Source organism: Filicampus tigris, chromosome 10 (assembly GCF_054856515.1).
Source record: "Filicampus tigris isolate MCC_2025a chromosome 10, RoL_Ftig_1.0, whole genome shotgun sequence".
Taxonomy (NCBI): Eukaryota; Metazoa; Chordata; class Actinopteri; order Syngnathiformes; family Syngnathidae; genus Filicampus; species Filicampus tigris.
Window position 1 is genome coordinate 13,627,748 of NC_141226.1, and position 26,096 is coordinate 13,653,843.

General features: G+C 40.4%; 4 protein-coding genes across 14 annotated transcripts in view; 1 reads left to right on the top strand and 3 right to left on the bottom strand.

The window, feature by feature from the left end:
• Positions 1 to 296: 296 nt before the first annotated feature.
• LOC147140915 (uncharacterized) lies at positions 297 to 4,589 on the bottom strand. Its single transcript, XM_086043813.1, has 2 exons — positions 4,222 to 4,589; positions 297 to 2,412 (listed from the first exon to the last, which is right to left on the bottom strand). Exons 1-2 carry the CDS (start codon positions 4,346 to 4,348, stop codon positions 1,562 to 1,564), a joined length of 978 nt encoding a protein of 325 aa, XP_085899939.1. The 5' UTR covers positions 4,349 to 4,589; the 3' UTR covers positions 297 to 1,561.
• A 1,179-nt stretch (positions 4,590 to 5,768) lies between these two features.
• Positions 5,769 to 9,058, bottom strand: LOC147140916 (uncharacterized). The gene is made up of 2 exons (XM_086043811.1): positions 8,330 to 9,058; positions 5,769 to 7,501 (listed from the first exon to the last, which is right to left on the bottom strand). The coding sequence occupies exons 1-2, from the start codon at positions 8,436 to 8,438 to the stop codon at positions 6,255 to 6,257; spliced, it is 1,356 nt and encodes a 451-aa protein (XP_085899937.1). The 5' UTR covers positions 8,439 to 9,058; the 3' UTR covers positions 5,769 to 6,254.
• Positions 9,059 to 10,342: 1,284 nt separating this feature from the next.
• On the bottom strand, positions 10,343 to 24,918 carry LOC147140917 (cAMP-responsive element modulator-like). Of its 4 annotated transcripts, none has more exons than XM_086042582.1 (8): positions 24,903 to 24,918; positions 21,978 to 22,082; positions 21,171 to 21,218; positions 19,154 to 19,231; positions 17,755 to 17,893; positions 16,381 to 16,464; positions 12,064 to 12,226; positions 10,343 to 11,993 (listed from the first exon to the last, which is right to left on the bottom strand). In XM_086042582.1, exons 4-8 carry the CDS (start codon positions 19,220 to 19,222, stop codon positions 11,849 to 11,851), a joined length of 600 nt encoding a protein of 199 aa, XP_085898708.1. In that variant the 5' UTR covers positions 19,223 to 19,231; positions 21,171 to 21,218; positions 21,978 to 22,082; positions 24,903 to 24,918; the 3' UTR covers positions 10,343 to 11,848. The 4 variants fall into 4 exon arrangements, with proteins under 4 accessions (XP_085898708.1, XP_085898709.1, XP_085898711.1 ...); XM_086042583.1 differs by lacking the exon at positions 24,903 to 24,918 and adding an exon at positions 22,214 to 22,336; XM_086042585.1 differs by lacking the exons at positions 21,171 to 21,218; positions 24,903 to 24,918 and adding an exon at positions 22,214 to 22,339.
• pard3ab (par-3 family cell polarity regulator alpha, b) overlaps positions 24,631 to 26,096 on the top strand; it is a 132,662-nt gene continuing 131,196 nt past the window's right edge. For 7 of the 8 annotated variants that reach the window (XM_086042563.1, XM_086042567.1, XM_086042565.1 and 4 more), the window contains exon 1: positions 24,631 to 25,112. In XM_086042563.1, coding sequence (XP_085898689.1) covers positions 24,993 to 25,112 — 120 coding nt within the window. In that variant the 5' untranslated portion in view covers positions 24,631 to 24,992. The remainder of the gene's footprint in view (positions 25,113 to 26,096) is intronic. The other variant, XM_086042570.1, reaches the window with a different exon arrangement.

Below are 26,096 nucleotides of genomic sequence, written 5' to 3' on the forward strand. Positions count from 1 at the left end.
ATCGTCTTGCTGGCATGGAAAAGAGTTATAAACTTTATTTTCCGTGCAACTAACCGCAGTAGGATACTATCTCCATCCATCGTATATATTTTTAATCAATACTTTGCAAAAATTAAACTCTTCTCAAGCATGAAAAATGTAAAACCGAGCAATCAACATTTGTATGTACAATGAAAAAATACACGTTCTAAGGTCTCTATATCTTCATTACAAAAAACACAGTTGATGTGCTCTAACTATTATAACATAAAACATAATAGATATTTTTAAAAGTCTTTATTGATCAAAACCAGCTATCCAATCATATTTTCCATAAAAATGAGAATTACAAACTGAGCACAAAAGCAAAATACACCAAATTTTTGCAACAACAACAAAAAGAGAGGTCTATTCCAAAAATAAAATCATATTATTTACCATTTTAGCGGTCTGTTTTGTTTTAATTCACTTCAATGTCCTTGTAAAATGTTCCATTTCTGTCAATGTGTTGTTCATTACCTGTTTCCTAATTTGAATTTTACTGCCCCATATTTAATGTCTCTATACTCCAATTGGGGCGCGACTCATGATCCTCCTCAGATATTCAATTCTGAAACGGCTCCCAGGACTCTTTGGTGTATAGACACTCACAAAATAAATGTTCCCAACGTCTCAATGTCAGAGTTACAAATACTGACTAAATAGTTACTAAATACTACTATGACTACCATTAACAAAAACAAAAAAAATAATTGCTCCACATTAAACCTCCGATTAACTCATTCAATCAATTGATGTCTTTTCACAGTCTAGCCATTCCCAGGAATTTAAATTTTTTCAAATGTTTGGGTAAAAGAGTGTCTGAAAATGTCTGGTACTGATTAACAATGGTGATAAAATTGCGTAAAAATGTAAATGTTAAGAACCTGTGACATTGGCTTTTTTAAAAAGAGTTTCAATGTGGGCAAAATTTAGCTTCCATAAAGTGTGCCCATTTTAAAATTGGCTTTTAAATTGAGTTAAAAAAAAAAAACATCATTACTGGGCAGGGGATCATGATCAGGCTCCTGCAGTGCTTGCTGGTGATCATTTGAATCAGGTGTGTTGAAGCAGGGAGAAATGAAACACATGTAGGAAAGCAGTCCTCGAGAACCTAAATTGAGACCTCTATTTACAATTTACCACAAAAAATCAGTTCCTCCATTTTCTTCTGAAATCTTCAACAATCGCTGCTCATCTCACCAGGACACTCGCCTCTCTCAACATTCGCTTTACTAGGGAATATTTTAGCTCACACACTGAAACGGAATGCTTTCTGCCCAGTGTGTGTTCTTGTGTGTCTTATTAAACTTGACTTGTCAGAGAAGCTTCTGCCACAATCTGAGCAGACGAAAGGTTTTTCTCCAGTGTGTGTTCTTTTGTGTTTCATTAAATTTGACTTGTCAGAGAAGCTTTTGACACAAACGGAGCAGGCAAAAGGTTTCTCTCCAGTGTGTGTTCTTGTGTGTCCTGTTAAATGATTCTTTTGAGAGAAGCTTTTACCACAAACTGAGCAGGCAAAACCTTTCTCCCCAGTGTGTGTTCATGTGTGCGTATCTAATCTCGACTTTTGAGAGAAGCTTTTACCACAAACTGAGCAAGCAAAATGTTTCTCCCCAGTGTGTGTGCTTGAGTGGGCTCTTAAAGATACTTTTTGCGAGAATCTTTTGTCACAGACTGTGCATGCGAATGGTTTCTCTCCAGTGTGCGTTCTCGAGTGTTGGCTTAAATTTTCTTTTTGCGAGAAGCTTTTACCACAAACTGTGCAGACAAAAGGTTTTTCTCCAGTGTGTGTTCTTGTGTGCGTTACTAATCTGGACTTTTGAGAGAATCTTTTACCACAAACTGAGCAGGTAAATGGTTTGTCTTCAAAGTGTTTTGAGCAGGTAAATGGTTTGTCTTCAAAGTGTTTTTCTGTGAGCACTTTTAAAGACCACTTTGAGGCAAATGTTTTCCCACATTGAGAACATTTGCAGCACTTTTTGTTAGTGTGGCACGCCACATCACCTTTAGAGAGTTCATCTTCTTCATCATTATCATCATCAGTTTCAGAAGAGTGTAAAGTAAAGTTATCACTTAGTGCTCGTGGTGGTCCACAGTGGTCTGCATCACCTTCTGTTAGGTGTTGACTTGAACTGCAGCTTTTAGGCTCCGCCCCTCTGTCCTCCTCACTAGCACCCATGACTTCATCTTCAGTCTTCAAAGGGGTAAAGGTCAATGGTAACTTGTAGACATCCTCCTCCTCCTCTTTAATATGGGGGGCTTCTGGCTCCTCCTCCTCTATGATGTAAAGATGCTCTTCCTTTTTAATGTGAGGGTGCTCATCCTCCTCCTTTTTAACATGAGGGTGCTCTGGCTCCCGTTGCTCAGGATGAAGATACTTTTCACTCATGTCTGATGGACACAAAAAGACAAGCACGTTTGGTTTGGTAAAGTCACATCTCTTACCAAGATGATGTGTTTTATTATTTGTAAAATAGTACCCTGACTTTGGCCCACCGCACACTGCGCGGATGCGTCCAAACCAAATTCGGACTGGGCCATTGCAAAAAAAGCTGGCTACTCGAAACTGCACACGGAGCGTTTTGATCTATGGCCACCCTGCAACGTGAACTTTACAAGCCTATTATCGGCCTTCTTTTTCTGAAGTCGGAGAAGCACCGCAGGAAACGATGACCCTGCTCATTCACCCCCAAGGCCAAGGGGGAGCCGCGGCTCGATGATGAGGCAGAGCCAGTGCGAGTTACCACGGATGTTAGCAGCTTTCTACGAGCTGGGATGGTAACATCGAACTAACGCTTGCTCGCCGCTGTGCGAGCGTGGGCACTCTCACAAACACATGCCCACTAGGGGTTGGATGGCTCTTGCTGTTTAAACGTTTCGGCTATAGAATCTCGGTTGGCAAAAATTTGTTAATGAGGCGTAGCAGTTCAGTCGCGATAATAGCCAAGTAGTGCTAACGTTAGCCAATGCGTTCGGTTAACAGCTATCTTGTTTGAAATCGTTATACATTGACATAAATACTGTGACTGTCTATGTACAGAATGTAAGACTTCTTTAATAACTTGCACTTTTTATTTAGGAGGGTATTACTTTGTGGAGAAAAGGTATCCGTTTTACATTAGAAAAATGTGTCATGGGTAACCAACAAATAAAAATATGAAAAAAGTATGAATACTGAAATGATACATAGGTGATTGTAAATTTTGCCATCCAAAGGAAGAACATTCGATTTTTCTGCCTGCAGCTATACAAATTTATAATGAGTAAAATGTTGTTAAATAAAATACAAAGTCAACAATAATGGCGACAACACTCTGAACATATAGGTACTTCCTGTGATCATTATTTCACTTTTAACCTACAAAATGTGGATTTCCCAAACAGCCATTCCAGCATTGTACAACCAGATGAAAGAGGACATAATCGCGATTTGAGAAAGGCTGCGATTTAAATGGTCATTACTTTATTGACACCGAAGGGGACAGGGGGACTCACCTAATGCTGCCGTGCTCGCTTTCTTCTGCGCTAGCTTTGAGCTTATTGATTCTTTTCACTTCACAAGGTTAAAACTTCCTGCGTGTGGGAAAAAAGAACTTTGCCCGTGTGTTGTCTGTTTTGGGACGTTTTAGTTGCCATCGTATGTCAGAGCGCATGTGATGAAGTGTAGAACGCTCAGAAAACTAAAACTTAAAATTAACTACATAAAAAAAAACTCAAATAGAAATGAAAACCAACTATAATGAAAATCCCCAAACTATTAGAACCTTGGTTCAAACACGTTTTACAGTATGTTTCAAAAGTGCGTTTTCAGCAGTAATGTGTGTTTGAACCCGTTCAAATGTATGCGTGGACACTGGATGGGGTAAAACTGGGTGTATAGGCAAATAAAGCAAGATGATATGGTCTTTTCAAACTCCCTTCAGAAGTAAAAGTTTGTATATTTTTAATGGTCTGGATGTGACACATTTTCTGTGCTGGTTTGATTTGACACGACCAAATGTTTAGCAGACCAGCAGGTAAAAGGGAAAAACAAACAAACAAACAAAATAGTAATACGGGCAAAAATTGTGAACGCATTTCCCCCTAACAATTTCATCTAGACATCACTTCCATGCAGTAATGAGGATTCCATTGAAACACCAACATGCGAATTTCTAACCCAATAAAGTTGTTCTTTACAAAGCAAGCACGCGTACAAACCTGCTGTGTGTTGCATAACTCGAGACTGCAGGCAAACATCGCCCAGCAGTTGAAGATATTGCTCGTTCTCTTTTTTCAATGCAATAAGATCCTCCTCGTACTTTGTTGTAGTTCTTGTTGAACACATTTTCACACGATACTGCCAACAAAACAGCTCTTGATCTCTACTTGGCGATGTGCCGTGTGCTTCTCTTTGTTAGCGGCTAGCGAGCTAAGCTAACTAGGAACCGAGACACGTTTATCGGGACACAAATACTCAAATAGTGACGCCGTAGTCCTTCAAAGTAGTGATGGACGTCCTGTACGAAGGCTGCAGTCCGTTCAGCACTAAATCGGAGAGAAAGATTTAACGGAGGGCGTTTAGTTACGTCACGAAAAAACGTACACGAAATAGATGTGCGACGGAAGTGTGGCAGGACACGCCCTGGTACGATATGATTGGCTTTTGGTAATCATATTCCAACAAATCAACACTTGAGCTTGACGATCTGTCGTGCACTGCTCTTTGTTCGGAGCTAGCGCGCTAAATGGACACCAAGATATACAATATTAAAGTAGTTTTAGTAATTTAAACATGTGATTTAGAGAAAAGACCAAATACAATCACGTAGTCTTATAAAATGAAAAAATAGACATTCAAGTTGACTCACTTTTGCATAAAATAACTTGTTAGAAACGCCTCCAAGTTGTTTCACCAATTCTACCAAAGCAATATTCACGATGTCCACGAGGCGTCGTCGTCGTCAAAGTAATGGGTGTACTCATATGCAGTTACCGCTTACCAGCAGACAACGTGATGCTTTTGTAAGTAATGCGTTACCTAATATATTCATTTGTTACAGTAAAGACTAACTACTAACGTGTTACTTTTCTCAGTGAAGTAGTTTGACTATAGTTATTTTCCAAAGGCACAATTCGTTACTTTATAGCAATTACAATGATGAGTGACAATCATCTCACAGAAAACTAAGTGCCAGGCCGTTATTAACTTCTTATTGAGTGCAGTAGCGAGTGACATTTGACAACATTTGACAAAGAATCAAATACTGATTGTGTTTTGAGTCATTGTCTTGCAGCATGATGAAGCTTCTCCGGATTAGCTTGGATGCATTTAAATAACCAGACAAAATACTTTCGGAGACAGCGTTCAAAGCCTTCCTGTGTGGAGTTTGCATATTCTCCCTGTACCTGCGTGGGGTTTCTCTCCGTTTTCCTCCCACATTCCAAAAACATGCATGCAGTGGTTAATTGGACTCTCCATATTATTCCTCGGTGTGATGCGTATGAATGGTTGTTTGTCAATGTGTGCCCTGCAATTGGCTGACAACCAGTTCAGGGTGTACCCCGCCTGCTGCCCGAAGACAGCTGGGATAGGCTCCAGCAACCCTCGCAAGGATAAGCGGTTTGAATGATGTCCCATCACTGATGAGCTATTTTTGAACAGGCCCATGTGATACTCATGTAGTCCTTGCGGGCCACCTGGTGAGATAAAGTGACAAATCATTGATCGTGATTAAAATACATAAAATCGTAAACAGAGGGACAAATACTTTATTCAATATATTCATATATTCCTGGTCAACAGTAACATTACAACGCACAGAAAAATAATTTCCAACAGTTGTTTAAAAAACAAACAAACAAAAAAACACGTACAAATAGATGTGCTGACTCAACTCCTGTCCTTAAGTCAAAATAAAAAAGTGCAGACTGTAAAATGAAAATTTTTTTTTAAAAATCTATTGCCAGTTACAGTACACACCTGTTTTGATAGTGGAATAACCCCAAACATCTCTGCACATAAATTAGTTTCCTTCTTTTATGAAGTTGTAGAAAACGAATCAATGGACTTGTCAAAACGTGTTTCCATTTTTCATTTGAGTTCATTCATTATTCCCCTATCTGAAAGTTCCCATGCTGTGATTAAGGAGTCGAGAATGAGTCCCCAATACACGCTCAAGTTTCTTCCGTATATTTTCCAGTTTCATTGGCCGCTGCCCTTCTCAGCAACATGCTTGTGTCCCTTCTGCAGACTATCGACAATCCATATTTTTCCCCCTCGTGTATCTTCTTTTGTGTCTTGTTAATGGCGTCTTTTTTGCAAAGCTTTGACCCCAAACTAAGTGGGCAAAAGCTTTGTCCCGTGTGTGTATTCTCTTGTGTACCGTCAAATTTGGCTTTTGAGCAAAACTTTTGCCACAAACTGAGCATACAAAAGGTTTCTCTCCAGTGTGTATTCTGGTGTGCCTTGCCAAACAAGATTTCGCAGCGAAGCTTTTGCCACAAATTGAGCAGGTAAACGGTTTCTCTCCTGTGTGTGTTTTTGTATGCCTTGTCAAACTCGTCTTGACAGTGAAGCTTTGACCACAAACTCCGCAACCAAATGCTTTCTCTCCAGTGTGTATTCTTGTGTGTTTTCTCAAAGTGCCTTTCTCCGAGAAACATTTACCACAAACTGAGCAGACAAAGCTTTTCTCTCCTGTATGTATTCTTGTGTGTTTGATCAAAGTCCCCTTTTCGATGAAGCTTTTACCGCAAACTGAGCACACGAACGGTTTCTCTCCAGTGTGCGTTCTCGTGTGTCTAGTTAAACTTGCTTTTACTGAGAAGCTTTCGCCACAAAATGAGCAGGCAAAAGGTTTCTCCCCAGTGTGTGTTCTTGTGTGTACTGTCAAAGTACCTCTCTCGGTGAAGCTTTGGCCACAAACCGTGCAAGTGAAAGGTTTGTCCCCAGAGTGTTTTCTCAGGTGAACATTCAAATTTCCTTTTGAACAAAATGTTTTCCCACACTGAGCACATTTCCAACATTTGTTGTCAGGGTGACATGTCATGCCACTTTCAAACTGTCCGTCAGCATCATCATCATCATCGGCGAAGTGTGATGTGTCGTCACTATGTGCTTGTGATGGTCCAAGGTGGTCTGCATCGCCTTCTGTTGAGCAGCTCCTTGGAGGTTCTGCCCCTCTGCCCTCCTCACTCTCACCCTTGTCTTTATCTTCACTCTTCAAAGGGGCAGAGGTCAATGGCGACTTGGTGATATTGTGCTCCTTTTCCTCTCTAACGTGGGGGGCCTCTGGTTCAACTTCCTCTTTAACAAGAAGAGTCTCTGGCTCCTCTTCGTCTTCAAAATGGAGCTGCTCTTCCTCTTCTTTCAAGTGGGGGGCCTCTGGTTCATGTTCCTCTTGAGCAAGGCTGATGTCTAGCGCCTCTTCCTCCTCCTCTTTAATGTGAGGGAACTCTGGGTCATGTTGCTCCGTATGAAGATATTTTTTATCAACGTCTGCAGGACACAAGATGACAAAAAAAAAAAACACACATTTGGTTTGGACAAGTGAAACGAAAAATCTACAAGTAATCGATTATCAAATTATTTTGAAACACGATTCATCGTTTGGATAACTTTTTTAATTTAAAATTGTCCAAATAAGAACTTCAGCTACTCAACAGTAAATATTCTCCAATTTCTGTTGTCCTCCATAATAGCAGACTGATCATCTTTGTGTTAAATCAAAATAAAACATTTGATTTTACTAAGGGAAACAATGATCAATTTTTTTGTCTAATTTCTGATATATTACGGACCAAATCAGTAACTGAATCATAATTGATTTATTTTTGCATTTTGTACACAGTCAATTTTAATATGGATGTCGAAGCTTTGCTATCGTGCAGGGTTGTCTATCGTCAGGAAAACGGGTGTCCGTCAGTGACGAACAGACTCAGCGGTCCGTCGGTCAGACGGAATGCCCACCTCTGCGATCATGACAACACGAAGTCCAGATGTACCCTGCCAGTGGCTGGCGATCAGTCCAGGGTGTAGCCCAACTCCTGGCCAGCCAAAATCAGTAGGGACAAACGGCCGCGACCCAGGTGTGGATACGCAGTACAGTAAATGGAGGGAAGCTCAACAGTGTTTAAAATCGCTCAGTGTTTTGTGTTCAAAAGTTAAAAATGTATTTTTATTTTATTTAATCGAGACTACCCAAATCGGTATCGTATAGTATACCGAATATATTATTTTCCAATGGTAGGTATCCAAAGATATTAAAGTTATTTTGTCAGCAACTGCTTTTTAGTGATAGTTTTGGTTCTTGACTTGTGTACAAACCTGCTTTGAGTAGCCCAACTGGAGGTTGCTTGAAAACAGCGTCTAGTCGTGGACGTTTATTGTCTTCTTTGGTCCCACAAAGTTCCTCGGCGTACTCTGCTGCACGCATTTTCACACAATAATGCCAACCCGTTCACACTCGATCTCTGTTGGGTTGCTAACAAACGAGTCCAAAATCTCGCTTTGTTAGTGGATAGAGAGCTGTGCTAAGCTAAACTAAGCTAGCCTGGCAAATTTCAGCGCGCAACGAGACAAGTTTATGCAGACGAAGACTTAATGAGGCATATGTTTTAGTCCAGCAAAGTATTGGTGGACGTACTGAGTCTAGGACTCAATTTGTTCAGTACTAATTCAGGAAAAATTATCGGAGCGCGTTTGGTTGTTCCATACAGAACGTGCAAGGGAGTGCAGCAAGTCTTCTTTGACAGGTAACGTTTGCGTACCTTACTGCCACCTACTGGTATGGAGTTTGCATCAGGTGAAGCCGCAAACCTTAATGAGGCCTACAGTAATGATCAACACTTTCATACTCTACTAACAAGATCAGCTGTCTTTCAGTTTTTATACAATTTTAACAGCATTTACTATTTTACTGTATATTCTCCTGTGTGAATTCTCATGTGAACGTTCAAACTACTCCTATAACTTAACGTTTTCCCACACTGAGAACATTCCCAGCATTTGTTTTCAGTACGGCATGTGAGACCATCATCACCATCAGTGTCAGGATATTGTGAAGTTAGATCGTCACTTTGTACTTGTGCTGGTCCCCAGTGGTCTGCATCATCTTCTGTTGTCATGTGTTGTCTTGAGCTGAAGCTTGGAGGCTCCGTCCCTTTGTCTTCTTCACGCCCAACCTTGTCTTCAACTTCACACTTCAAAGGGACAGAACACAAATGCAACACGTTAAAGATGACAAAATACCAATAACACTGGTGAGCAAATTTTTACTAAAATTTTTAATCAGATCCAATGAACCTTTTCCAATGATTTTTTGTACTGATTCCAAGTCTGCCACTGTTGTTTCTTTAGCACAAAAGGTTTTCATAATAATAATAATAATAATAATAATAATAATAATAATAATAATAATAATAATAATAATAATAGCCCTGCGATTGGCTGGAAACCAATTCAGGGTGTCCCCCACCGACTGCCAAAGACAGCTGGGATAGGCTTCGGCATGTGAGGATAAGTGGTATGGATGATGGATGGATGGATAATAATAATAATGATAATAATATATACTAACAATAATATATGTAATATAGCAACATAATGAATAATATTTATGAATTAAGGCATATGTTCAGCAACAGGTGGATTTTTTTTCTGAAATGCCATAGCTATAAATGACAACAGATGGTAAAATCCGTATTGTGCAAGCTTTATATGAAACTTAAAAAACAAAAAAATTAAGATTTCTCAAAAACTTGGGAGTACTATAAAAAATAGACATTTTTGAAATAGTCAAACATTTGTTTAGGCAGACATAAGCCATCTGTAAATAAAATGTTTCTGTTGACCAGAGTAATCATACAAATTGTTAACCTTATTTGTGTTATCATTATTATTGACATTTTCTAGCTTTCAGTGTATGTGTCTATGTGTATGTGTGTATTATGATTAAAATTCCATTCCATCGAGGCTGCTAGCAGAATTTTTCTTTGAGGCAATAACATAAGAATTGGCACCTTTTAAAGCAAAACAGCAAAGACGACAATGTTTACAAAAGGGTGACCAAGTTTAGATTTAATTTCAGCCTTTAAAAATCATTTGAATACTAAACAAACTAAGTATACTTGAATGCATATTGGCAAGTGTTTTTCTATAAACATCTAACAAGAGGCTGTAGGCGTCATTAAGTGCGCTGCAAATCGCAGTTTAATGGAGCAAAATTATTTCCTATGCGTCATCTGTTCTAAGCCTGGTTGCCGTGGAAACCACTCCAAAAAAATCTTTCGTTGGGTAATAACACACGCTACACGCACACACGAAGACAGTACTATGCTCTTGCCACAAAACAAATTTTATTTACACCACAATGAAAATGAGAAATGTACAAAAAGGACAATTGGGGCTCTCGTGCTGTTAAAAAGTGTCAAATTATCTTTCAAAATAGTAATTATAACTGTAATAATAACTGATTATTGACTGGCATTCATTGTGCTTTGATAGACAATTATCGTTGGTATTAATAAAAGCAACAATATGTAACAATATAACTTAAAAATCGTTAGACGCTACACCAGCTCATGTAACATGGTGAATAGAATGGCTGTTCAACCACTTCAATGATTTACATTAATGTTAGTGGACCAGCCAGGACACATGTACTGTTATGTTAGCTTCAGAGTCACTGCTAATGCTAGTGTTGCGTATTGTATGTTCACAAAAACCACAATAATGAGACATTGATGTTACAAAATAGACTAGCTTTGCTGGCATTTAGCATAATTAGCTTAGCATCCAATCATGTTTGTCAATGACTGACTGGTGAGTGATTGTGCTTTGACTGATGTGCAGCCGCAGCCAGCTGAGGTCATTTAGAAAAAAAAAATACTCATCTGTATTCATTCAAGTCACATATGTAACAATTGAACCCATAAACAAACATTTATTTTATTAATGAACAGTAACGCTATTGTAGCGAGTTGTGTGGTGGTGGGTTTTGTTACAAAATAAACTTTGTTAGCATTTAGCAATATTGGCTTATCTTTCACTTCTGAGAATAAAATTGCAGTTTCCATGGCCTCCCATAGACCCTAATTGTTGGCAGACCAGCCAGTATGCATTAACATCAGTGCTAACATTGGAAATGTGTAATGCTTGCACACGAACACTAAATGGAAAGTTAGTGTTTAGCATGCGTGGATATTAGCTAAACACCTTTAGCTTCTAACAATGTCTTTGTCGCGTCATCTCACTTGAGGTGGCTTTTGGATTAAACAGTTTTTGTTTTGTGTCGACTTTTGTTAAAATTTAGCACTATTAGCGTAGCATCTTGAGCCTCCAAGAATAGCATTACTGTTCACATCAAACATCTGGTCTTTGATGATGACGACAACTAACAGTTAGCATTTAGCAAGTGGTTTAGCATCATTAGCTTTCTATCAAGTCCTGGTCACAAGAACATCCTTGATGGCATTTGGATTTCATCAAAACAGTATGGGGAGCCCCTGAACACACAAATATTTGCCAAATTTTCCTTACTGCTGATTTAAACGGCTGGAAATGAAGTCATGCAAGTTAACGCTTGCTATGCAGACTCCCAAAAACAGGCAGGAACAAAAGCAAAAATGCCAGAAACGGTGCGATCAGGGTGTCATTCCTGGGAGGCGTGTTTCCTCCCAATCTTTCAAGCAGAACACTTCTCAAGAGTCCAGAGAAGAACAGCGTTCCTGGGACACAGGGGAGGGAGGTTGTGGCATGGCAAAGGCCTGAGCGTGCGGACCAGTCACAACAGTTTTTCGGGTTGCAGCGGAGGCAGGGAAACACTGGAGCAGATTTGGGGTGCTCTTACTCCCCCTTGTGGCAGTAAATGTCCTTGAGCGCCTTCAGTTCCTCAATCAGTGTCTTGTTTTGGTTCTCCAATACGGCCACACGGTTTTCCAGACACTTGACGTACTCTTTCTTTTTCCGCCGGCATTCCCGCGCAGCCTCTCTGCCAAAAGACAACAATTGAAACACACACAATCCTGGACACCCTGCATTGGTCGCCAGTCAATGCCTACCTGTTCTTCATTAGCCGGACCTCCCTCTTGCGGGTGACTTCTTCGGCGTGGTGCGACAGCGGACTTTGCGTGGCACCCGGCGCCGCTGCTGCCAACACGATGCTGTGGGCCAGGCCTGAGGTGGGCGAGCGCAACTGGCAGGCAGGAATGTCTCCCGTGGCGGCTGCGGTAGAGGACGCATGACACATTATTAAGATAATGCTAACTTTGAAGATTTCAATGAAACTTGGGCTGTATTGTGATGACTTATTTTACGCATTCCTACTCTCTAATCATTAGCTAAGGAAACTGTCCTCCGTTATTCACTGAGAAACTTGTTTATTTACTGTTTGGTGCTCAGGCCATATTAAGGTTTTACTTTGGCACAATCTCGTGGAATCTTGGTGTTGTTGTTGTTGTTGTAGATGTTGTCTTGATTCAGAGATAGTGTTTTTTTTCATCTGCGTTTCACAGTAAAAGTTTGTTTTGGCATTTCTCCTGATGGAGCTACGAAAAGCCTGTACGGTGTACTTTGTACTTACATAAATTATTCTGTACTAAAGCCGAAAGGATAACAACAACTCTCGATGCCAAAAGATAAATGTAAGTACTTTTACCATTAGTGTAGTGCTAGCTAGTGCGCATATTTGTTTGCCCGTGTATGATGTCACATCAGTTCGTGATAGCGTGTAATTAATGCTAGTTTACCATTGAGGAGCCTCACGTGAAGGCTGTTTGTTTGTGTTGAATAATTTAACTACAGTTGTTTATCACTGCCATCGAGCTAAATCCTTCTGCATCAAAATCCTCCCTTTTCAGGAGACAAAAAAACAACGGCATGCTTGTTTAACATTAACATTGCATCATTAAAGAGAACAAGCCATTTCAACACTTTGGATTGGTCAGTAACTTGTAAAATAAATAACACCCACACATGAAATTTATCACATTAGGAACGGCAACGTTATTTAATTACGGCATTGTGTTGATACTTTATGATTTTTCTTTCAATGTTGTCACAGGCTACAGGTATATAAATCAATCCAAATGGAATACCAGTTCCCATTTTAAGTGCCTTGTGACATTTTGTAGCATCTATAAGCAAGTCTGCACAGATTATCGCTTTTCACAGCAGGGCTCGCCCCCTATTCCCTACCAATAGTAGGGGTTCACTGTAGTGGAATATATCAGTCACCTATCAGTCAAATGAAATTGTTAATTACGTTTTTGCTGTCGAATAATTATTATGTACCAAATCACCGTCTGGAACAATTAACAAATAAATAGATTATAACAACATTATATTGGTGGTATAGAAAATAGCTGGGTGGATGTATTGTCGTAAAATAAGTATATATTTTTTAAATTAATGGAAGCAAAGCCTTGTCCGTCTGTGTTGTGACATTGTTGCTCTACTTGTGTTTAAGATTACTTGTGTTTAAGATTAATGTTATTAAATCAGAAAAAAGACATTGTGATTGTTCATCCCTAGATCTAAATATCTAAAATGTCAACTTTGGAACGATGAGTCAGTCAGAAACACCAGGCAGTGTGATAAAAGAGGGACGTGCTGATGTCACTGCGTGCGTCTCCCCCCACACTCCCTGCCCTTCTTCTGTTCCAGGAAGCAACGATGACGTCAAAGCAGCGCATTCCCCTCCCCTCCCCACTTGTGGCCAATCTGCCCGTCAACAACGTGTTGACCACAGATGGCCACACAACGTTTTCGTCACACACTAAAACACGACGAGCGTAGTGTGAGTGTATGTGTGTATGTGTGCATTGCCTTAACTTGGTGAAAGTCAATTAATTAGTCGAAACAAACTTTCGCAACGATATCCCAGCAGTGGAACGTGTTGCCAGGTGGGTCATGTGCGCATGTGCGAGTTAGAACCGGAAGACTACGACGAAGACGAAAAAGACGCTTAAAAAAAAAAACTAATGAGACGAAGAAGACAATACAAAAAGATCAATAAAGTGGAAAACTGACTAGTGACCAAAAAAAGTTTACCGTACCTGACTCCGTTTCATCCCCGGTGACGGCCATTGTTGTTGCCCAGTGAGCCAGAACACAACAAAATGAGAGGGGAAAACCAAAATTCTAGACCGCCTTCGTTGCCTCGCTGGCCGGATAAAATCTTAACGGCGCTCCGGTTTCGCTTCCTTCGCCGTCTTGCGTCGTCTCTGGCCGCTCGTCAACTTTGCGGCCGGATTACAATTACCGGCATTGGCGTCACTGTGACGTCACCGGCGGCCGCTGAAGTCAGTGAAGACGCGCTGGGTTGGAGCCCCTCCCCCCCCCGGAGTAGCATAATGTCAAGAGGGGAGGGCGGATATTTTTAGAAGCAGTGACGCAACTGGAGAGGAGCGACAAACAAGAGGCCACTCTGATTGGCTGCTTCTGGACACCGAGGCGGGGCGAACGGCCAAAGAAGATGGCTTGTGTCAAGTTGAAGAAGACGGCCGAGTTTTAACTTTTCCCAAAGACCTTTAGTCTTTTTAGTGTTTTCTCAATCAGCCAGTGTAGTGCAGTGCAGTTGAACCCCATGTCTTGAAACCCAAATTTAAAACCCTCTTCCTGTCTTGAAACTATAACCCTAAAAACCTTTGTTTGAAAGCCTAATTTGAAATATTAAATGTGCCTTAAAAAAAGACTAATTTGAAATCCTAACTTTGCCTTGGAACCCTACTTAGAAACTTTGACCTATGCTTAGACCTTATCCCTTGTTATTTGAAACACTAACATGTGCTTGAAATCATACTTTAAAAACAAAAATTGAACCCCATTTTAAACCTGTAATTTTGTCTTGAAACCCAAACTTGAAATTTTGACCCAGGCTTGAATCCCAACTCCCTGTTTGAAACCCTACTTTGAAACACTATTGAACCCCTAATTCTAAACCTTAGCCCTGGGGAAAACCCTAATTTGAAGACTTAATTTTAGCTTGAAACCCAAATTTGAAACTTTGAACCAGATTTGAAAATCACTACTTGTTTGGAAACCTAATGCTTGTCTTGAAACCCCAATCTTGTTTTAAAAGCCTTCATCAAAATCCTAACTTGAATCTTTGACCCAGGCTCGACACACTACTTCTTGTTTAAAGACCTACTTTAAAATGCTAACACTGATTTGAAGCCCTTATTGGAAACCTAAAATCCTAATTTGAAGCCGTAATTTTGCCTTAAAACCCTAACTTGAAACTGTGATCCAGGCTTGAAACCCAGTACTTGTTTGAAACCCTAACCCTGGTTTGTACCTGTAATTTGAAATGCTCATTTTGTCTTCACAGCGTTATTTGAAACCCAAATTTAAATCTTTGACCAAGGCGTGCATCCTGATCTCCTGTTTGAAACCCTACTTTGAAACGCTAACCCTGACTTCAACCACTAGTTCTAAACCTTGGCAGTGGACGAAACCCCAATTTGAAGCCCAAACCCTAACTTGAAACTTTGACCATGCTTGAAACCCATTCCTTGTTTGAAACTCGAATTTGAAATACTCAATTTGGCTTGAAACCCAAACTTGAGTCTTTGATCAAGGCTTGAAACCCTACTCCTTTGAAGAATCCCTACTTTGAAGCGCTTACCCTAATCAGAACCCCTAATTTTAAACATTTTTAAAGGTTTGCTCCTCACCCTCAGACAAAAACGGGTTCAGTACCAAATCATGAGAAGTAAACTCTGCAATGTTGTTAAAGGGGAAGTCAATCGAAAAAAATGATTTGCAATAATATGTTCCATGCGCCTTCACTAGTCTAAACATGGCATTCTGATTAGTATTGCATTTGTGGAATATGAGTTAAGCAGCAAAATCCACATGTTTTTAGCCATCTTTTGCTGTCGACTGAAAATGACATCACAGTTGCTCAGTGCTCAGGTAACGACCAATCGTGGCTCACATGTTTTCTGAAGCTGAGCTATGATTGGTCGTTACCTGAGCAACTGTGATGTCATTTTCGGTCGACATAAGAGACAAAATAACCGCCCCGTGAGATGGACAAAAACATGGATTTTACTGCTTAATTCATATTCCACAAACGCAATATTAATCAGCAAGCCATTTTTCGACTAGTGGGCCTACATTGAACATATTCTTGTAAAGAACATTTTTGGGTTGACTTCCACTTCCAAAGTAAAGCTTCGCAGTCCAGTGATGAGAGCCATGACCTTTACATTGGGGAGACCAAGCATCCCAAACACAAACATGTGGCACCACGTAGGAGAGCAGTTTCTCAACTTGAAACATTAACCCTCGCTTGGAAACGTTCAACCCGAACCCGAAACCCAGGCAAGGAATCCCAAACCCAACTTTAAAACCCAACTGACTGGACACCATACCTTGTATGATCATCTGTCCTGCGTGGATGTAGAACTGGTGTGCGCCGCCCGGTGAGGCAGTGGCAGCGCTCTGCGAGATGGCGGCTGTGGAAACGGAACCTCAACATTATTAGCTATCACAAAGTCTATCAGGATCGGCTATGTGTGAGAGCATTTCATTTGTGTGCCTATGGGAGAGTATTTCAGGAGATGTGACCAAAAAAAGTTGCAGTAGGGTGCATGAGAGTGTTTCGGTTACATGTGTGAGAGGAAAAAATTCTGTAGCGTGTGAAAGCGTTTTAGGGGTGTGTTCAAGAGAACATTTCAGCAGTGCGACTGCGAGCCCATCAATTGGTGTTCAATACGATGCTTTCAGTAACAGCCGCATTATTGTATTGTCTTGAGATTCTCAAAAATAAGCTTTTGTGAAATATAATACAAAAAATATCAAAATAAATATACTGCTTAAAAACAACCCTTTGAGTAATTCATAGTAAAGTTCACAAACAGTAAAACGTTTATGAAATCAAGGAACAGTGAAGTTTATGCAATTTGGCACAAAATAATTCTTTTTTTTGGGGGGGGGGGTTAAGAGTCGGAATTGAGAATCCTTAGGAACCGAAAGAACCAGAATTGGAATCTCCCAAATTCAAACGATGCCCAAGCATAAAGAACAACATGATGCACTGTAGACAGCGGTAACGGTAGTTGTGGCCACAAACTAGATGGAAACAAAGCCACGGCAATTGCCAAAGAAAATGTTTTGGTTCTCGGCTTATTTTGGAGTAATGTGCATTGATTCCACTGTTACCACTTTATCTGTGTGTAATGCATAATCCTTAGTAGATCAGAAAGTCTTTGCTATTGGCTGGAAACCTGTATGTCTATTTCTAACCAAAATTGACTAAATCTAGACTAAAACCTTTTAGGAGTTTTCGTCGACTAAAACTAGACGAAATAAGAATGACTAAAATGTGACTAAAACTAATGAGCATTTTTGTTCAAAAGACTGAGACTAAATCTAAAATGCCTGCCAAAAACAACACTGATCAGTGTGTGACAATAAGAAAGGGGAAGAAACGTTCCAAATACGTGTTTATTTTGCTCATTTGCTAGCTTGTGCATTTAATATTAGCGTTATGGGACGGAGACAACTTGACATGTGTTAAGAGTCAGTCATAGATGGATGTAATGGACAGAATCCGGTCACTTTTCAAAATAAAATGTTTTTCAGCCGCGGATAGTAAATAAACCGGAAGTACTGTAATTTTTTTCTTTTTTTTTTTTTTTCTTTCTTTCATCTGTGCCCGCCGCGGTCCGTGGCCTGGTACCGGCCCTTGGCCCGGTGGTTGGGGACCCTTGTGATAGAGTGTGTGAAGTGTTACCGTATCTTACCATATTGTCCCAATCTGTCGTGGTAGCTTGTCAAAGTCGAGTCGTGCTCCTCCTCTCTCACATCGATGTTCACGGAGGCCGTCGGCCGTCCCCTGGACAAGTCTCCGTCGGACTCATGGTCTTCCCGCTTGCTCGACACCTGACGCAACAAGTCTGGAATGACTCCGGTTTTAAACCCTAATTTAAAGTTATAATCTCACACAATAACCTAATCCCAATTTTTGTTTGACACCCCAATTCTGGCTTCAAATTTCTTGCTTCTCTGTAAACCGACCAACCTGACAACATAGCATGAAACCATAATCTAGATTTGACACCCTATTTGGAGACCCTAACTTTATCTTGAAACTTTACTCTGGAGCCTTAACCGTAACCCTAGTTAGCCTACTTTGAAACCTGACCTCTCACCTAAAAACCTTGAAACCCAAATTTTATAACCTAACCTTTGATTGAAACCCTGATTAATGCCACAATTTCAAACCCTAACAATGTCTTGAAACCATAACTTGAAGCTCTAACCTTTTTTGAAACCCTAAACTTTGTTTCAAACCTTGAATTTGAAACCCTTACCCCAATTTAAAATCCTCATTTAAAATCACAACTTGAAACCCAAACCCTGGTTTGAAGCCCTAACTTTACAGTCTTACTCTGGCTTGAAACCTTAAATGAACCTTTGTTTGCAACCCTAACCTAGGCTCAAAATCCTACCCTTGTCTTGAAACCCTGAGTTTGAAAACCTAAACCTTTTGTTGTTGTTGTTGCTACCTTAATTCAGGCTTGAAACACATCTTTGAAACCCTAACCCTTGTGTGAAGCCCTAATTTGAAACCCCAAGCCTGGTCTGAAACCCAGACTTGAAACTCTAATTATGGTTTGAAACCCTACTCCTGCCTGAAACCCCAATTTGAAACCCTAACCCTGTTTTGAAACTCTAACAATGGTTTGAAACCCTAACCTTGCTTGAAAGCCTAACCTTTGTTGGAGTTGCACTCCAACCTAGGCTTAAAACCTTAGTCTTGCCTTGAAAACCTGAGTTTGAAACCCTTTCCTTTGTTTGTTTGTTACCCTAACCCAGACTTGAAACCCATCTTTGAAACTCTAATCCTTGCACAAAACTCTAATTTGAAACCCTAACGATGGTGTGAAACACTACCCCTAGGTTGAAACCCTAATTTGAAACCCCAACCCTGGTTTGAAACCCCTGTCTTGAAACCCTAACCTTTGTTTGCTACCGTAACCAAAGCTTGAAACCCTAACTTGAAACCCTACTCCTGGCTTGAAACCCTAACCTTTGTTTACACCCGCAGAAAGCGTCCAGCACACATGACCACACCACAAAATCAAAATTGAAATTCATGCCATATTATGTCTAAAATCCAAAAAGTGGTATGACGTTTACTTGTGAAGGAGACGTTCCGTCCAGGTGCTCTTCCTCGTCTGTTGTCGAGTCATTAGCGCTGTCGTCCATCGTTGCTCACTTCAGATCAGGGGGGAAAAAAAGAAAAAAAGGCAATGACAAAAAATTCTCTTGTTGCTAGTTCACATTGTAGCCAAAAATTGTGGTTTGCATGCATATCTTGCATGTATGTCTTGCAGTTCTGTGGTTCTGGGTAACAATCAGGGATTTTCCATCAGAGCTACATTGAAGATTTACTTTTGTGGAAATGTATATTTTTTACAAAACCAAACAACTCCGATAAAAAAACAACAAAAAAAAACGATAAACATTCAATATACATTTTCCACAAAAAATGGGAAAAGGGAAACTGCGAGTGCCGAAATGCGAATATGTAAGGGTTGACTGTAGTTTAAATTGTAATATCACCATTCACCAGTAGATGGCAGACATTATTAGTATCATTATTAGTAACGCTTACTTAGGGCAGTGGTCCCCAACCTTTTTTCTGCCACGAACCGGTTCATACAAGTCTATACCTTTCGCGGCTCAGTAACTATTCACCGTCTGGAGCGGGGTTCTGGGCATTCGGTGTGTGTGTTTTGGGGGTGGGGGGTGTTGACACAATAAAATAAAACAAGATCTTGCACTTAATGTTGGTTTCTTGTTTGGTGGTTTTGTGCTGTCCTTAATGCTGTAATTTTTATACAAGGGAGATACATTTGACACTTAAGTTCACGTTTCACATCATAACAAGACTGGTGGATTTATTTGAATAGAAAAGTCAAAAGTGAAATGTAAAGATTTTCCTGGAAGATACACAGGAAATATTTATTGTTCATTCTTCTTTCTGCTCTTTTCATTCGAATTTTGGCTTTTCGCGTAAACATTAATGTAAACAACCTTTGTGTTCGTGTTGGAACAATGGCTTTGAAATCACGGAACGTTCAGGCTCACGTTCTTTGTTGTTCTCATTTAAAGGTTCAAATGTCCCAGTGTAGTTGTTTGGACACTCCATGGATGGGTAACATTTGGGATTTTTATCCAATAGTTTGTATAATTGTGTCTTTAAAAAAAAAAAAAAAAAAAAAAAAAGCACAATACAAGTGACAGCCCAATTACCCATATGAGTCTGGGGGAAAAATAACAGTATGTGATTATCTTGTTAGCTTCAAAGCCTTTGTTGTTGGGTTGTTGGGTCGGCAACCTGCGGCTCTTTCATCCTTATGTTGTGGCTCTGCGTCGCTTGGGAAAATAAATGATAAGTGTCCAATTGAAATGTATTGTAACGTCTTCTAAAGACATACATTAGCCGTAGCTTAGTTATCTCCCGTTTTATTATTCCAACACGGCTACTGGCCAACTACAGTGAAACAACAGTTCCGTCATAAGTACACACGGATCTCTCGTCCTTCTCGATGTCCGCTCACTATTCTCTCACTCGCACACGCCTCCCATCCAAGCGAGTCGCGTGATGCATTCGGGAACCTCTGAGACAAAACAACTTAGCAAAACACAACTCACCACAACATAGATAACATAATTTGTTACAGTATGTTATTTGTCCCAAAAAGCTGTATCATGTCTTCTTACAAAGTCAGTTTGTAACTTCTTTCTTCAGACCGTGTGCAATTTCAGTGATCAGCATTCACCTTCTTTAGAGACGTTTGACAGCACTTGATGTGTCAGCAGGCAAGCGCGCATGGCCTGCTGCCAGCGAAACCAAAACTGCACAATATCAGAACAAAGTATTTTATTTGTGTGTTTATTTGTTTAATTGTGGTTGTAAATTGTAAAATTATTGTGATCTTGAAATATGAAAATAAAATGATATATCGTCGCTGTCGGCCGAAAACCTCAAAAGTCCAAATATTCATTCTTTTTTTGCGCAAATTAATTCTAAAGTTCCGTCCCTACTTCGTCTGTAATTTTTTATGCAATTTTAGAAAGTTTAAAGCAGTGAAAATAGCAAATACTCAAATAAAGCACGATTTCACAGCCGCACTTGACCGCAACTTACGTGTGTGTGTTTTCAGAGGTGCGTGCAACACAATGACGTGTCCTCCATCTGTGGAATGCAGAAGCCGTGCGGCATAATTAGTTATAGTTCATTTTTGGAAAATGAAATGTGTAAGAATTTTGCATGCATGTTGTCCATATTTGAAGGGGCATTTTTGTCTGGTTAGGAAGTGCTTGGTCCTATGTGGCCTACCAGTAGCATTGATGACAAATTGTGCCCCCCCACTCAGTATTGAAGCGACCCATCCCTGGTCTAAATGTTCTCTGACACTGACTGGCGACCAGTTCATTGTTGTTGTGAACAGATGTGCCCTGACATTCAGAGGCTACTTGTCGGTTGTTGGTTTCTATGTGATGAAAAAAAAAGTGAAGTGTGCATCTAAAAGATGATGACCGGTAACTTTCATACAGGATGTGACAAACATCTAACACAAGTGATGTTGGAACTGATGAGTAACAAACACTTTTGGTGACATGAAAGACAGGAAACTGTAGTCCTACCAAACCCTTAGTTGAAACCCTAAGTGTGGCTTGAAATCAAAAGTCCGACTTGAATGCCAAATTTGAAACCCTGGCCTAACCGAACCAATGTTTGCATTCTGATGCAAAAGTTTTGCGTTTTTCTTTTATTTTCAAGATCCCACTTCCGGACTCGGTACATTGACGTCACATTGTTTAACTTGACATGACTTTGGGCTTCCTGCTGACTCATCTCCGACGGTTTTCATCTGCAACTCGAGTGTACTTTACCGTGAAATATGTGACTGGGTGATTATTTGATTGGTCGACGGATTGATTTGTGACTTACCCAAACTTTGACGCCGTGCTCCTCGTCACTGGTGACGAAGAGTGACCGCGCTCGCGTCGATCCACGTCAGCGACGACGAGGCGGATGACGACGATCAGGAAGGCGCTTTTGGGACAAAGAGTGCTTGTTGATCAGAAACGAGCAAGAGCAGTTTCCCCCTTACTTCCGGATTCGCCCTTCAAAACCAAAAATCTGGATTTTGAAGTCAACAAGCTTCCGGCGATTACTTAACATACACGGCACTACAAGCGCGCGGAACGGTGTGCCACTGGTTAGCACGTCCGCCTCACAGTCGTGGTTTCGAATCCGACCCCGGATTTACATGTTCTCCCCTCCGGTTTCCGCCCACATTCCAAAAACATGCCTCTCGGTATGATTGTGTGTGCTAATGTTTGGTTGTCTATGTGTGCCTGCGATTGGCTGGCATCTAGTTGAGCGTGTACCCCTCCTACTGCCCAAAGACCGCTGGGATAGGCTCCAGTACGCCCGCGACCCTCGTTTGGTTAATGGATGGGATGGACACCACAAGCCTCTTTGAAACCTGACTACCACTCCCTTACCCTGCCTTGAAGCCTTCACACGGGATTAAAATCATACTTTTAAACCCTTACTCTGTTTTCAAATCCTAATTAGATACCCCAGTTTGAAATCCTAACTTGTAACCCTAACTGTGGCTCGAAACCCAAATTTGAAACACTAACCTTTGCTTGAAACCGTACTTTGAACCCGAAATCTTGTTTGATACCCTACTTAGGCAACCTAACCCTGTCTTGACACACTCACACGCTTGAAACCCCACTTTTCTACTCTTAAATGGAAACCCTAATTGGAAACCGAAACCCTGTCTTGAAACCTTAACCTTGGTTTGAAACCCTTCTTTGAAACCCTGGTTCAAAACCCTAACATAACTAACTGTTGCTCGAAAGTCTAATATGGAACCCGAACCTTGGCTTGAAACTTTACTTTGAAACCATAAATTTAGTTTGAAACATTGCTTTAAATCGCGTCCTCTGTCTGAAAACCCTAATTGGGAACCTAACCCTTGGCTTGAAACCTACTTTGAAACTCTACACCTGTTTTGACAGCCTACTTTGTGTCCCTAACCTACGTTAAAAGCCTTTGAAACCCTAACCCTGGCTTGAAACCATACTTACAAACCCTAACCCTGGTTAACTGAGGGTTCCAAGAGAATTAATAATCAAACACGGTAATGACATTTTACAGAAATATTTACGTTGTAATTTTAATTTACTAAATTCACGACGAATGAACGGAGCATAATACACCATACCATAGCAACATGCCCTAACGACCACAGACCATCGTTGTTATCTACTGGTGACCACTAGAGGGCACTACTGACTCGTGAATTTGAGGGAAGCATACGTGACACTTAAATTCACGTTTCACGTCATTACAAGACTGGTTGATTTATTTGAATAGAAAAGTCAAAAGTGAAATGTAAAGATTTTCCTGTAAGAATACACAGGAAATATTTATTGTTCATTCTTCTTTCTGTTCTTTTCATTCGAATTTTGGCATTTCGCGTAAACATCAATGTAAACAAAATCTAAACAATCTTTGTGTTTGTGTTGGAACAATGGCTTTGAAATCACGGAACGTTCAGGCTCACGTTCTTTGTTGTTCTCATTTAAAGGTTCAAATGTCCCAGTGTAGTTGTTTGGACACTCCATGGATGGGTAACATTTTGGATTTTTATCCAATAGTTTGTATAATTGTGTCTTAAAAAAAAAAAAAAAAAGCGCAATACAAGTGACAGCCCATTTACCCATATAAGTCTAATATTTGTGTATTTTTCATCAAATATATTTCAAAATTTGTCAAATCATGTACCGTAATATTTTGTAATGTTTCTTTTTTTCTTTGTGTATTTCTCATCTGTCAGTTTTTCTTTTGTGTATTCCCCAATATTTTGGTATGGCTCAATTTCTAATATTTTCTGGGTTAGTATGATAACTTGTTGGTCAGTATTACCGCATTATCGACATTTTAAATTGCTTGACGGCTCTTGCATCATTCGCACAGTTGTCGTGGCATCAGCGCACTATTAGTCACCGTACATTGTGACTTACCATCACCGTAATTGCGTTTATGTCGTAAGTGGTTATTTTGTGCAGCACACGAGTGCTTTGTGTTGATTTTGAAAGGTGGTATAAAAATAAATATTTGATTGATTGATATCGACCATGCAACATTGACCAAAGTGGCGAACTTTGAAATGAAATTAAAAGGGAGAGGACAAAAAAGTAAACATCGAAACATCTGATTTTTGTTTCCCAACTCATATCACATGCATTATTCTTCTACATTATTTTCCTTGTGTACGCTTTTTAAATCCATCCATCCATGATATATTCAAAATAAATTTACGTAATATTAAGGTGGGAAGTATTAAATATATATTGTGCAAAAATATGGTATCATGTATTATGTAACTATATCACTGCACAGTTTAATGTTTATTTTTTTTCATTACTTGCTTTACTGAGCCAATTCCTTTGTTTTTCTCTGCTGTTAAGACAGTATTGCGATTGAGAATCCGTTCTCATTCACCGTTGTGAATGTAATATTTTGTCCTATCAAATACATTATTTTGTTCGGCAATCGCGCACCGTTTAAATGTGGATTGAGAAAGTAGAGATTTCCCGAGTTTACCTGAACACACCACCGGGCGTCCTAGCGGGCACGCGCTGGGAGGCGTCGCGAGCGAGCGCGGGAAGGAAAGAAGGAGAAGGAGGAGAATCGATACATCGAGCTCCACTAAACAGGTGGTCAGAAAGAGAGAAAAACAGCCAACAAGCAAGCAAACAACCATGTCGTCTAGCGGGGGGAGACGCGAAAGGACGCTTTAGCGGAAGCACGAACGAACGAACCAAATCGAGGCGAGATCACCCCCAAACCCACCGCGGCCGCCCTCCGCCTCATGCCGCTTGTGGACTTCTTGCGATTCTTCTCGCCCGGCTTCGGAGCGTCGAGCGAGCGCGGAAGGAGACCATGAAAGTGACGGTGTGCTTCGGACGGACGCGCGTGGTTGTGCCGTGCGGGGACGGCAACATTCATGTGTACGCGCTCGTCCAACAAGCCGTCATGAGATACAAAAAGGCCATCGCCAAGGTAAGACAAGTCCTCGTCGTTGTCTTGCTGTTGTTTTTAGCATGTTAGCACGCCTGGCTATCTAGCCTACTTGTTGCTGCTAGCTTTCGGGACGTGGAGGGGGGCGTGCGCGTGCATGTGCGTGTGCGTGCATGTGCGTGTGCGCACACAATATGGTCCAAACTTGGAGCAATCCGATTGTCTCTGCCAAGTTTGCACTGCGCAGGCTCATTATGATTCCTCTGTGAAAAAGTTCGTAATCACAAGCCCCCCTGCCTACCCCCCCCCCCCAATAAAGCGAGCTAGTCTGCAGCGTTGTTGTTGTTAGTATGTTAGCGTCAGGAGGATCATACATGCGCATATTTGCTGGTATCGGTCCATGGAACATTTGGGGAGCAATCGAGCCCAGGCGTCGGCAATCTGAAACTCAAAAATTTGGACAGACGCCCACAATAAAAAAAAAAAAAATGAATGAATGAAAATCAACACTGAGGACAGCACAACATATGTCTCTTTTTTTTTAATTTTATTTTTTTTTACCTAATGCAGTATGTCTAAGAAACTACAGTATGTTGCATTTATGAAATCAATGAACTGCTACAGTGAACACGAAATGTTACTTCTGCACGAAAAAACACGTTGAACTCTTTAAAAAATATGTATTGCTTGGAGCTTGTTAAATGAAATAGTCAAATTCTATTTGAGTCCTCCTTGTATTAATGAAATTTAAGCCAAACTAAAATTATCCACCTGGAGAAGCAAAAATGCCATCTCCATTGTTTGTTCTGTCATTTTATTGCACGCAGTTAGCTGTCAACTTGAATACAAAAGGGCTGTTTAATTTAATAGTGTGAAATATAGATTTGTAAAACAATAGCCAGTTCAAGTACTTCTTTTAACTGGTTATTGTCATTTTTGCTCCAGAAACTCAGCGCAAGGCGTCGCCAACATCAAGGCAGTAAAGCCTTCATCTTCATACATGATTGTCGGGCTGTCACCAATGAA

Excerpts from the sequence above, each read along its gene's own strand:
- LOC147140915 (XM_086043813.1), bottom strand. The coding sequence starts at position 4,348 with ATGTGTTCAACAAGAACTACAACAAAGTACGAGGAGGATCTTATTGCA. Across the intron at positions 2,413-4,221 it reads AGTTATGCAACACACAGCAG|ACATGAGTGAAAAGTATCTT; the intron begins GTTTGTACGCGT and ends TGTGTCCATCAG.
- LOC147140917 (XM_086042582.1), bottom strand. The coding sequence starts at position 19,222 with ATGGACGACAGCGCTAATGACTCGACAACAGACGAGGAAGAGCACCTG. Across the intron at positions 16,465-17,754 it reads CGACAGATTGGGACAATATG|CCGCCATCTCGCAGAGCGCT; the intron begins GTAAGATACGGT and ends CCGTTTCCACAG. Across the intron at positions 12,227-16,380 it reads AGGACAGATGATCATACAAG|CCGCCACGGGAGACATTCCT; the intron begins GTATGGTGTCCA and ends CCTCTACCGCAG.
- LOC147140916 (XM_086043811.1), bottom strand. The coding sequence starts at position 8,438 with ATGCGTGCAGCAGAGTACGCCGAGGAACTTTGTGGGACCAAAGAAGAC. Across the intron at positions 7,502-8,329 it reads AGTTGGGCTACTCAAAGCAG|ACGTTGATAAAAAATATCTT; the intron begins GTTTGTACACAA and ends TGTGTCCTGCAG.